At 38.8% G+C, this 13,611-nt stretch overlaps 1 protein-coding gene across 1 annotated transcript in view; it reads left to right on the forward strand.

Moving 5' to 3' along the window:
- Positions 1 to 4,546, forward strand: part of NIPBL (NIPBL cohesin loading factor) — a 99,715-nt gene extending 95,169 nt beyond the window's left edge. The window contains exons 43-46 of the mRNA XM_059834341.1: positions 1,420 to 1,715; positions 2,075 to 2,249; positions 2,874 to 3,059; positions 3,624 to 4,546. Of these exons, the coding sequence (XP_059690324.1) occupies positions 1,420 to 1,715; positions 2,075 to 2,249; positions 2,874 to 3,059; positions 3,624 to 3,989 (1,023 nt within the window). The 3' untranslated portion in view covers positions 3,990 to 4,546. The remainder of the gene's footprint in view (positions 1 to 1,419; positions 1,716 to 2,074; positions 2,250 to 2,873; positions 3,060 to 3,623) is intronic.
- Positions 4,547 to 13,611: the final 9,065 nt, after the last annotated feature.

The following is a 13,611-nucleotide window of genomic DNA, read 5'->3' on the forward strand; positions in this document are numbered from 1 at the left end:
TATTTTAGTGTATTTGTTATGGTGGCAACGTAAGTTTCTCTATAATTTGGTCAATTTTTCAGTGAATTTTTTCAGTGAATACAATACCATTATTATGATATGGACCAGTAGCATTACTTTGTAACCAGTAGTTAAAAACAAGCAACCCTTTCTGTTCTGGCCTGCATCTGGTAGACACTAATTAAAAACTTTCCTTACATTGCTGCTTACATTATTAAAAAAGAATGATGAATTTTGAGATCTTAATACCAAATCTATATTGTTCCCTGATGTGGATGAATAATAGTTAATTGTATGCATCTGGAAGCACATGAACCCAGAATCATCATGAAATACTAGTTTGTTGTGGTTGTTTGTTAATTTTAATAATAAAATCCAGTTGCCTGTTTATTTTGTTGTCATGTAGCGGATGGCAGTTGCATGTGTGTTGCCTGAGAGACCTTAAATACATTGTTTATTGCAAGAAAAGAATACACAATATGTCTTTTCTTAAGGTAGTGTATAAGAACCTGAATCCTGGTATAGTATCTGTTGTTATGGCAATACCCAACCCTGTAAGAAAAAGGCCTCTGCTTCTCAAAGACTTCAGTGTCTTCATTTCCTGGACAACTTTAACAGTAGAAGGTGCAAACTGTCAGGAAGGAAACCCGTTTTAGAATGTCCAATCTGACTAGTAAGTACAAGTCAGAGTTGATGTCTGGAAACTACGCTGCTTTGAATTCTCACCCTAGCAAAGTCAATTTTTAATCTGCTAGAAAGAGACAGATTGGGGACCAGTGCGTAGCACCCAGCACGGAAAGGATGAGATCCTGCTTAGGACATCTTAAGTTCTCTGTTACGAAAAATCGTACTACGTGCAGTAATAATGAACATGTGAAATTCTGTAGCTCTACACGTACTGGAACTGATTATTATTAACACTGTGTGTGGTCACTTGATGATTTCTCTAGTCAGCAGTGTAATCAGTATCACAGAATTTTAAGAGACAAGGATTAGAACCAGCTTGGACTAGTGTGTACCAAAGTACATATGGAAAGCTACATGACACCCAGAAATTATATCCAGGTGAAAGAAAAATGGAATTTTCTTCCTGATTTATTGTGTTTGGCCTTCTACTGCATCTTACTGCCACAGCTAATGAACTTGAGCAGTCTTTTAAGAAGAACATGCCAGTGGAGTACTTATTTCTTCAGTCCCTTCTGTGCCCACCTTGCAAAAAATGTGGGCCTTGGATCAATTTTTCAGCATCTTCTTGCCATAAATAATTTTAATTTTGAATATCAAGTTATAAATTAATAACATTGTTCAGGGAATTCCTGCTAATTTAAGCCAGTAATGATTTTGGAAAGGTTTTTTAGAAACATACATGATGCTGCTTACTCTAATTTTGGAATGTGTATTAACTTCTCTGTCTTGCAGTCTATGGTGAAAGACAAAAAAAAGGAAAGAAAACCTTCATCAGATGAGGAAACTGAGAGTGACAGTAACAGTGGTAGTGAGAGCGAAAGTGAGGAGGAAGCTTCTAAGCCTCGGAAGTTACGGAAACGAGTAGACTCTGATTCAGATTCCGATGAAGAAAATGATATCAATGCTGTGATGAAATGTTTACCAGAAAATTCAGCTCCTTTAATTGAATTTGCAAATGTCTCCCAAGGCATATTATTACTTTTGATGCTGAAACAGCATTTAAAGAACCTCTGTGGATTCTCTGACAGGTAAGGAGATTTAGATAATAGGCCATCTTTTTATGTAGTGAGTTCTTTGTAAGAATTAATTTGGAAGCTTTTTAAAAGTTGGTTGTAACTAAGGATTAAGTTTGAACTTTGTTTTTGAATTTGATTGTAACTAATTGTTTAAGCAATAAATTTGTGTAAGAGAAAAAATATAAATGTGGTAAGTTGAATGGAATGAAACTTTGGGTTAGAAAAAGCAATGATTTCATTTCTTACCAGGATTTCTGTTGTATATGGAATGATTAAAATACAACTACTTATATCGAAGACTTTAAAAGCTTTTCCTTGAAATTACTTTGGACTTTCCTTGAAAGCTCTTCCCTTTTGTTTTCTTTAAACAGTAAAATTCAGAAATATTCTCCATCTGAATCTGCGAAAGTTTATGATAAAGCGATAAACAGGAAGACAGGAGTGCATTTCCATCCAAAACAAACTCTGGATTTTCTGCGGAGTGATATGGCTAATTCCAAGATCACTGAAGAAGTGAAGAGGAGTATAGTAAAACAGTACTTAGATGTAAGTAAAGTTCCTTTGCAGAAAACCTGAAATCCTTTCAAACTAGGTAACACAGTATAAACTTGAAAGTAGATGCTGATGTATTGGATGAACATTTCAAAATGTTAAGTTCCTGGTAATCTTATGTATGTGATATACTCATAACTCACCACTTCCTTTCAGGATGTTTAGCAGGACTATTTTTCAAAGACTTCTAATAAGTTTAAACACAATGAAAATTAATTTCAACTAAAGGGTATTCATTTTTATGGACTATTTTCGAATTTCTGATACCCATCTTGTATACCTCTCTCATATAACTTGTTCACTTTATCCCTGACTGTTTCCATCATAGGAACAGAGACTAGATCTAGTGTATTTACCCCCGCGCCTCACATCTTTAAATATCAGTTAGAGAAAACTTGCAATTTTGGAAACACAGCAAGAAAGCTTTTACATATCTACTAAAAAAAGAGAGGAAAGTAAAAAGTTTATAGAATAAAACATAAGCTGTTCAAGGTTGAAGTTGTCTGCCATTTGTTTTACCCTGTTTCTTTACCTTGCCATTTGTTTTGTATTTAATGTAGTGTGATATAAATGTCTGTTTTTAAAGTTATAATGTGGACTAATCTGTTTTTTTAATAGTTCAAGCTCCTTATGGAACATTTGGATCCTGATGAAGAGGAAGAAGATGGAGAGGTGTCAGCTAGCACAAATGCTCGGAACAAAGCAATTACCTCGCTGCTTGGAGGAGGCAGCCCTAAAAACAATGCAGCTGAGACAGAGGACGATGAAAGTGATGGGGAGGATAGAGGAGGAGGCACTTCAGGGGTGAGGCGGAGGAGGAGTCAACGTATTTCGCAGCGTATTACGTAAAATGATTTTTATGTGCTTATAAATGTCAGTCTATTATATTAAATGTACACCAAGTAATGTAATCCACATGAAAGAAAGCATTTTGTAGATAGAGATTCTCTACTTAACCGTTTATACAACTTTTGTAGAAAGTTTAACAGAAAAGACAATAAAAAAAAAAAACAAACTAGAAAATGAGATTTATCCCGTATAAAAAGTTATTAATTTTCCTTTGGAATGTACTGTGTGTTATCCTTTTTATTGTTGCCAAGTTTTTATGTAGCTTTATGATTCATGTGTATATATAATTTTATATATCAATAAGAGATAAAGACACGGGTACAAATTAAGAGTATGTGGTTTTACAAGGATATGTTAACCCCTTGGCGCTGGCGGTCGCGGTGCGTCTCATTGCCGGCAATGGAATGTGTGCCGGGGAATCCCAACTCCCGGCGTCAAGGGATTAAAAGCAATAAAAGCAATAATTTCACTAAAGTTCTTTTGTGTAACACTTGGTCTTTTTTCCCCCCAATGTTTTAGTCATTGAGAAGGTCAAAACGAAATTCAGACTCTACGGAGTTGGCAGCACAGATGAATGAAAGTGTTGATGTCATGGATGTCATCGCTATTTGCTGTCCAAAGTACAAAGACCGACCACAAATTGCAAGAGTAGTACAGAAAACCAGCAATGGCTTCAGTGTTCAGTGGATGGCAGGCTCCTACAGTGGCTCCTGGACTGAGGCTAAGCGCCGTGATGGCCGCAAACTGGTGCCTTGGGTAGACACTATTAAAGAGTCAGACATTATTTACAAAAAAATTGCTCTAACGAGTGCTAATAAGCTGACTAATAAAGTTGTGCAGACTTTACGATCGCTGTATGCCGCCAAGGATGGAACTTCCAGCTAATGAATTTGTACATGCAGCCAAATTTACAGGAATTGAAATAACAGAAAAACTTGAAATACCAACTTTCTGGCAAAAAAAATCAGTTAAATGAAGAGTAAGAATGGAACCTGGGACGCGGGAAAAAAGAAGGAAATGTTTGGTAAACATTTTTGTGGGAGCTTCCTTCGCTGTTGTGCAGCAGAAACTTCTCAGTTCATTTTTACTCCCACTGTATTATAGTTTAACAAAAAAATTGTTTATATCTTGAAAAAAAAACTTTCTGTTTAAAAAAAATAAACAAGTGAATGTTGGAAATTAGTCTGTTAATGTTCTTAATAAAGTGTTCTTGGAGTTTAACCTAGCAGCGGATGGCTTTCTTTAGCTTAGCCCAGTTTCCAGGGAAGCATTGTTTTTCCAGGCTGTAAGATGGCAGAATCTCCTGGATATATAATTTATTCTGTTGAAGGAAAAAAAAAAAAAAAAAAGCATGCAGTATCTATGACCTATCTGCAGGAGGAGTTTTTGTAAATGTAGATTTTGATGTATTAGGTCACCCTGAAATAATACAAGAAAAGGGATCCCCAGCAAATCTGGTGGAACGAATACTGCAATAAATTTTTTTACTTCTCTTTGTTACTTGTCTGTTTCCATTTGAATTTCTTATTGTAAAGATCTGTTTAAATCCATTTATATTATTTTGCAGTCTTTTATGTAAAATTTACTATATCAGTGGTTTTCAAAACGACATAAAATATTGTTTATACAGTTTGTATAGGCTGACTTCTGAATAATTGGTATCTTTTTATTTTTATCCCTTAAAGGGTGTAAACACAAGTTAACTCCAGGGTTTTATTGTATCCTGCAATATTTAGTATTAACTATATGATTTAGCACTGTGCCAAACACATTTTCAAGAGTACATTTTGATATAAAAAGAAACTATAGTTTATTCCTTGTATGCTTCAATTTCTTTCTAATGCTGTCCAAATGGTAATTTATGATAGTTTAAATTTGGGGAGAGCTGAATGACTATTCTGCTTGGGCTCACTGGCCATGTATGCATTTCTCTGGGTTAATATAGAGAGGTTTGTGTCAAGAGATAGCTACCAATGTCTGAGGAGTGAATGGGTATGAGTCTGGGTAGTTACACTACATTCCTTCACAAATGGATTTTTTAAAAAATGTTTGTATATTAGACTATTTTTTTTACTAATTGAAAGATGTTTTCCCATTTTGTAAATTCAAAAAATGCTATTGAAAGCTTTCCAGAAGCATTTGCTTCAACTCTTTGCCACTGCCTTTCATAAGCAGTTCGCCTTCCTAGAGAGCAAGAAAAGCAGCATATTTGCAAACAGAAAAAATCTAAAACAGCTGAACTTTTTAGGGACTGTCAAACCCTGCTGTGTTTTCACATGTATTTATCTAAAACAGGTGTTCCTCAGTAAGTAAATCTTTCTTCCTGTTATGTTTCTTTTCTTTTACAAATTTAATTTATGGTAGAAGGCTGGTTTTATGAAACTAGCTTGCAGAATTCTAATACATTACTCAATTTGTGAGGAATACTAACAGTATGCCAAAATATTCTCATGTACAAAAAAAAACATTAAACTGAAATGATTAATAACTCCTCAGAATCTAGTTAGTAATTGTTCCTATGGGAAATGCCTTTTTGCTGTTTCACCACTGGAATTTTTCTGAACAGAAGTATTTCAGCACCTTTTTGTTTTCACTGTTAATGTTGTTTTCTTCACTGTACAGAAAGCCACCTCTTGGGCTAAGTTAGGTATTGCTAAAATAGGGAGAAGTAGAAAAAGCAGAAGTCACTCCTCCAGCTCTGGAAGCAGGACCTGTAGCAAACAATGAAGTACTGTATTTCTCAGGGCCAGGAGCAGCTTTCATAGTGGCAAATTCATACTTTGAGAATAGAGGGGTTGTATGACGTGTCACATCTTACTATTAGAAAGAGTTGAAAATACTTCACAAGGAAACTCCCAAATGATAAGTATTTCATACAGATGCAGTGTAAAATGAAGTTGTCTGTTAGGCATTTCTGATGCTATTTATATTAAAGCATCTTATGTTTAATAGGTAATCCAAATATTTCCTTGTTCATAAACAAATTGTTTCCTGGTCATGTGGCTTTCCCAATAGCAAAGAAGGTTTTTTATTTCAATTTGCTTGGTATTTATTGGAATAAAATTATCAGAAAGAAATTATAATTAAATGATAGAAACCTGAAGTCTAAAGTTGTCTTAGTTGAGAGGATTTGGACCATTACTATATTGTGTGATATGCCAAAGGGCAGCCATGCTCCTTGATGGGATCTGTTGGCTATAGTATATGCTTATAAAATTAACGATAGATTATTGAATAAATAGAATAAGATTCTCACTAGTTAAGAGTTGAATTTTCCCCTTCTGTACTACCCAGAGTAATATCTAGTTTTGGTTTGCCTATCACAAACATTCAGATTACTTGCTGTGAAAGCAAAAGGTAGTAGTGTTCATTTTTGGGAAGCAAATTCCTGTTAGCTGTGTATAACGTGGGCTGCGGTATGAAGCAGAGAGCCTGAGGCTGCAGCTGTAATCGGTGCAGTGCTCAGCCTCTGAATAGCAGTCGCAGTTTTACCAACATATGAACCACATTATTGGCAACAGCACATACCAAGATAAGGATTTTCCTACATTAAAAAAAGAGGTGTTTTTTTTTAAAAAAAAAAAGTGCTGCAGTGCAGTAATTGATACAGCGACAGAATTTTACTCCTTTGTGTTGACATAGCTTTGTAGTATTTTTTCACTGTATGGCTATAGATTTTTACATACATAACTATAATGATTATTGAATTTTTTTATTCTTACTGCTTTCTCCCTTTGAGTACAGGTTCTGTGCGTGGAAACTTGTTGCAGAGCTTACCTAACAAAGGGATATTGTCAAGCTTTTAGAATTAACACTAGCCATATTGTACTTTTTAAGAAAACACAGGCACTTCCACAATCGAAGTAAATAAGAATGAAATTATTATTTTTAATCTTCCACTTCAGTACTGTAAAATTGCAGAATAATTCTTGAGTATTTTCATTATCTGCAGCTATAAAAGATCACAATAGTTTTTGACAAAACTTTAATTATAAATAAGTATTTTTTTAAATGATTCTGTAATGCCCTTTTGTATTTTTTTGAGGTTCTTTATTGCTTATATTAACAACTCTAATATGTATAAAGGTAGGCATGGGCAATATTCAGCGTAAGTATTTTAGTGAGGTGTGGCCATTAAAAAAGCTATTTAAAATTTTTAAATTCGAGTCAAACTTTAGCCTTTGTTTTGCTGTTGTGGTGTCACTAATGAGAATATTGTTTCTGTGGAATACTTAGGTTGTGCTAAACATTAGCTCTAACATGAAATACCTTGTGGCACTGAAATAGTTCTTAAATGTGTTTGTGGCTTATGACAAAAAAGTTTGTAATCGAGTCTGACTCATCTGGTGCTACTTAAACAGCAGGATGTTCTGCCTCACCGCAGGTGGCAATAATGTTCCAGGGTAACGAATGGATCAGTTCAACTGCTCCTTGCTGTACAGTGAACACATTTTAGCTCCGAGCCCCAGACAGGTACTAATGGAGTGGAATTCAAACAAAGACCTCGTGCTTTGGTTATGTGCCCAACACTCCTGAAGTCTTACGCCCTAGAAATAGCAAGAGTCCTAGGCACGAGTCCTATATCCTAGTTTGCTTCCGCTCACCGAAGAGCCACACCATGGTCATACAAGCGTTTCCATATCCCTCAGAGAATTTGTCATCATTACAGTACTGAGTTGTAATGGGTGAGTTCTTAATGTAAGTAGTGAGTTTTTAGATTTCATGGTTCCTTGACTAAATATTAAAGTGTTATATACAAATAAATTCATAGTATTTTCATATTTCATTTCTTTAAAATAAATGTTTTAAGAGTTCAGTTTGGACCCTTCCAAAATGAAACTGGCAAGTTTTTATCCTAGAATGCACATACACTCCATTGATCGCTTTCTCATTGTGCTCACAATGCTCCAGTTATGCCTGGAGCACCTGTAAGGCATCCGGGGAATCATTTTTTGGATTATTCTGAGAGAATTCTTGCCAGTCTACATTCAATGCATCAGACATAACTACATAATTTCTAGTTTCTACATGATTCGGCTGCGGTTCCCCACCTAATTTTGGAGTTCCCTGTATGAGGAAGGAATAGTTTCCTTTGGCATGCATGCAACTGCATACACTGCTTGCAGCTACCCATGTTGTTAAGCATCTCCTCCAAACATCCTCCTCAAAAAAATCCTTAGCCTGAGGGTTGGTTTGGGGAGGACCAAGGTGGTGGGAGGGGAGAGTTTATCCTGCGGGGAACAGGCGATCCAACACCAGTGTGGTGGTTGTGCAAGTGTGTGGCGTGCATTTTAGCAATCGTCTGTCCTTCTTTTTAAAATACTCTTCCTCCATGTCTCATTTTTCTATTAGGTTATTCTAAGTATGCATGAGATTATTTATATCTCTCTCTATATATATATATATATTTATATATTCTATTTCCCACATTCTCCTCTTCTGTAGTTCTGTATGTATTTTCTTACATTCCTCTTTCTGCAGCTGGTATGTTTCATACCATACTCTGTTTGGCTTCTATGCAGAGCCTTTTGGTTAACAGGCAAACAGATAAATTAGAAGTTATCTCATGAAAACAGGACTGTGTGCTAGTATTAATTTTTCCCTCCTTTTCTCCCACTGCATCTCTCTCCATCTCTCTCCAGCAGACACTTGGAAAATGGATGCCACCTTCACAGAGTACAGTAAAACTGAATTTGGAGTTAGCCCTTCTGTCCAAAGCTCAGGCAACTGCAAGCTGCCACACCGTGCGCTTTGCTCTTCTTTTCTCAGATGGACAATGTCTCTGTTAATTTTTCTACTAGGACCAATGGGATACCTGCTCTCGCTAAGGGTTGGACTGTTGCTGTTGGTAGCTTTGCCAGAAGTGTTCCTATTTTGCTTTCATCCTGAGTCAGAGCCAGTACACGACCTCTGCCAAGCCTTTCAGTGATCTTCCAAAACATACTTGCTAGTTTTCCTGTTGTAAGTCAGAAGAGGAAGAGGTGTTCCCATTCACCTCAGCATACTAATTCTGGACATCCCTTTGCTCATAGGATACCAGAGGGAATTACATCAGCATTTCTCCAACAAAAAAAGGAATTACTTTAGCTGGTTCACAGGGAATATTTCTACACATAAGGATTTTTTAATACAGAGGAACATTGTTTGCTCCTAAGACACTGGAATCTGTTTTTGAAGGGAATTTTTTTTTACCTGCCCCCTGTGAAATCATCGCCTACTGTTCCCTCCCAACTGTTACATTCTCAGAGCAAAGTGATCAACAGAACAACAAAATACTCCAACTAATACAGTAGCCAACTCCCTCTCTCTCTCTCTCTCTCTGTGTGTGTGTGAGAGAGAGAGAGAGAGAGAGAGAGAGAGAGAGAGAGAGAGAGAGAGAGCGCGAGCGCGCGAAACTGCTCCTCTTGGACTCCAAAGGGTGCCTTGCACTAGCATCAGTCTGCTGTGCCCCTGTTGACTTGAAATCTGTTTTCATGATAGACAGAGGCTATCTCAGTCGTCAGGAAGACCAGTGTAGCCACCTACCCTCAGTTAAGGATTTTAAGGCAATTCTAAACTTTTTTGTTAGCAAAGCATTGCTGCGGTAGCTGCATCTTGCTTTTCTAAGTAAAAATAGCCCATCTCCATCACATTATTATTTGCTGCTGATGCAGTTCTTGAAACATCAAAGAGTCTTCACTGAATGCCTGGAAATTGAGAATGCCAATATTGCTAGAATAAATACCAGTTTCGTTACACCAGGAGCCAAAATCAGCCAGTACTTGAAGTGTTTTAAAACAAGGAACCTTTTCTGTCAACAGCCTGGACAATGGAAGGAAGCCTTCTAGGCTTTTCAAGATTCTCACTTTACAGAAACCTGCTCTCGTCTAGTTAGAGAGTAACAGAGGTGGTGATTTACACCCCCCTCTGTCCACTTATCACTGGGACATGTTCTTCTCTCAAAGTTCCTCAGTGACCTGTGGAAATTCATGGCCGGGGGAGATTGTGTGAGCTGTGTTTTGCAAAAAAACCAGCTTCTGTTCACAGCAGCACAACACTGGATTGTTTCACATTCAATAAAATAGAAATGACAACCAAGGGATCAGGCCCAGCCAGCACGGGTTCATGAAGGGCAGGTCCTGCTTGACCAACCTCATCTCCTTCTATGACCAGGTGACCCATCTAGTGGATGAGGGAAAGGCTGTGGATGTTGTCTACCTGGACTTCAGCAAAGCCTTTGCCACTGTCTCCCACAGTATTCTCCTGGAGAAGCTGGCGAATCGTGGTTTAGACAGGTGCACTCTTTGCTGGGTTAAAAACTGGCTGGACGGCCGAGCCCAGAGAGCTGTGGTGAATGGAGCGAAATCCAGTTGGTGGCCGGTCACAAGCGGAGTCCCCCAGGGCTCAGTTTTGGGACTGGTCTTGTTTAACATCTTTATCGATGATCTGGATGAGGGGCTTGAATGCACCCTCAGCAAGTTTGCAGACGACACCAGGTTGGGCGGGAGTGTTGATCTGCTGGAGGGTCGGAAGGCTCTGCAGAGGGATCTGGACAGGCTGGATTGATGGGCCAAGGCCAATTGGATGAGGTTCAACAAGGCCAAGTGCCGGGTTCTACACTTGGGTCACAACAACACCATGCAACGCTACAGGCTTGGGGAATGAGTGGCTGGAAAGCTGCCCCGCAGAAAAGGACCTGGGGGTGTTGATCGACAGCCGGCTGAAGATGAGCCAGCAGTGTGTCCAGGTGGCCAAGAAGGCCAACGGCATCCTGGCCTGTATCAGAAATAGTGTGGCAGCAGGAGTAGGGAGGTGATCGTGCCCCTGTACTCGGCGCTGGTGAGGCCACACCTCGAATCCTGTGCTCAGTTTTGGGCCCCTCACTACAAGAAGGACGTAGAGGTGCTGGAGCGTGTCCAGAGAAGGGCGACGAAGCTGATGAGGGGTCTGGAGCACAAGTCTTATGAGGAGCGGCTGAGGGAACTGGGGTTGTTCAGTCTGGAGAAGAGGAGGCTGAGGGGAGACCTCATCGCTCTCTACAATTACCTGAAAGGAGGTTGCAGAGGAGTTGGTCTCTTCTCCCAAGTGACGAGTGACAGGACAAGAGGAAATGGCCTCAAGTTGCACCAGGGGAGGTTTAGGCTGGATATTAGGAAAAATTTCTTTACTGAGAGAGTGGTGAGACACTGGAATAATCTGCCCTGGGAAGTGGTGGAGTCACCATCCCTGGAGGTGTTCAAGGAATGTGTGGACGTGGCACTGTGGGACATGGTTTAGTGGGCATGGTGGTGTTAGTTGATGGTTGGACTCGATGATCTTACAGGTCTTTTCCAACCTTAGTGATTCTGTGACAAGTCACTACTGTGTAAACAAAACAACAAAACCAAGGCTATACTCTTAAGATATTTTGTAAAAGATAAGGACCTCATAGCACAAGAGATAAATTGATACATCTTTTTTCACCAAATCCCAGTCATGTAAGGGCTTTTTGCTGCAGGAGGTAAAATACTGGGTGGTTTTCTCCCTCAACTGGGGAGACTCAACTCCTTTGCTGGCAGCTTACAGTTAAGAATACAACTTTGGGAGGCTGAAAAATTACCATAGTCTTTCATCTACAGCTTTTTTCAGGTACGGGCTATGAACCAAAACACTGTTATCATCTGGAGAACTGCTGTGAGAGAGAGACTGCTACTTCATGGGCAGTAAAACTTTTATTTTTATCTTCAGAGTAATTTATGGGGAGGGGATTAATGCCTTGTTATTTCTTAGATAATCAAGCAACCAATTTGAGAAATTATTGACTTTTTTCCCAATAGTAAGATCACTTTGAAAAAAGTGAAAAATAACAGAAACTACAATCCAAAGCCTGAGTTGTATGAAATCACCTCACCTCAGAGTCTACCTGGTAAGTAGGAGTCTGGCCATAGACCTTGTGGCGTGTTACAGCACCACGTGTAGAGAAGTCTTTGTTCAAGGGTGGTTGTGTTTGAAACCGCTTTCAGCTTAACTGGAAGGCTTTCCATTTGCAGCCCTTCATTCTAACAAAATGGTCCTGAAATTGTTGTGATCATCAGCTGTTGCATAAGCAAAAGTTTTTACTTTAGGTTGGAGCTAATGAAAGACAGGCTTTTTTCTTGATACAACAGAACCCTTCACTATTTTGAAGGAACAGCTCTGCTTCCCTCCCACTTGAAAAACAAAAGCAAATCACTTTTATTCTGCGCAACATGCAATAACATGGCCATACAATTTCTAAAGTACTGCTTTCCTGATTATGTAACAGCGCATTTTAACAGAGAGCTCACATGGGGTGTATTGTGGATTTCTCTTGGATGAAGAGGGATGTGATGCTTTTGAAGAGAATGCAATGCTATCTACATGGTTATGAAAGGTAGATGTTTGTTAGCATAATGGATTGATTTGGGTATCTTTCTTCTATTCACTTTGGTTCTGCAGTGGTTAGAAATTACGTGAGAGAGCATAGGTGTCAGGCTGTGCTTCTCCCACACCTAACTGGATTCACTGATGTTGATATAAAGCTTGTTAGATATGGGTTATTAAACCCAGTATTTCTGTGCAGGCATTTCCAAATACAGGCCTAGTTAATGCTGATCATGGTAATGACATTTAATGTTTAACATATAGGGAAGGTGGGAAATGTTTACTTCCTGCTTCCCAAGAGCACTAGCAAATGAGGAAATTGCTGTTACAAGGAAACTTACTTTTTATATTTTGAGTCTTTGTCTGTTCTTCCTCTGTTGAAAGAGCGTATCTGTATTTGATGTGCAACAGAGACAAACCTGTAAACAAAAGCATGGAACAGGTAACTTCTAAATGTTATAACAGGCACATGTAGTGTTGTTGCCAATTTTCTGGCAGAAGTCCAGAGGGAGGTGGGGAAGAATATGACCATTACATGAATAAGTAGAATATATGGTTTATTGGAATTGCTTGTTATTTGCTCTTCTTTCCTCTGATAAATTGCGTATTACCAGTTTTTGATCTCCTAATTTTGCTCTTTTTTTATTCTTTCCTGCCCTCAGAACTCAGTCTTGCTGGTATCATTATGGGTCCAGAGAATCACTGGCCCCAAAGAATCATGGGCTTGGAAAACTACCATGTCAAAGTCACATTTGCGTAAGAATCTGATGAAGAAAGAAAATTGCTGTTTTCTTGGCTGGCAGAAGAAGGGAGAGGTATTTTGTGAATCAGGATATGCAATGATAGAATTCATTGGAGGACAGTAGCAGAGGGGAGAATTATAGAAGAAAACTGAGGCTAGAGGAAGCCTGTCAAAGGAATATCAGACTGCAGGTGAAGTGGAGAACACACTTCCTGGTCAACCTAAAGGGCAAGAAGGAAATGAGCTGACAGTGGAAGCAGGGACAGGTATCCTGGGAAGAGCACAGGGACGTTGCGCAGTTGTGTAGAGATGGGATCAGGAAGGCCAAGGCGCAGCTGGAACTGAACTTGGCAAGGGACACAAAGAATAACCATAAGGGCATCTGTAGGCATGTGAGCCAGAAAA

Source organism: Gavia stellata, chromosome Z, assembly GCF_030936135.1.
Source record: "Gavia stellata isolate bGavSte3 chromosome Z, bGavSte3.hap2, whole genome shotgun sequence".
NCBI classification, from domain to species: domain Eukaryota; kingdom Metazoa; phylum Chordata; class Aves; order Gaviiformes; family Gaviidae; genus Gavia; species Gavia stellata.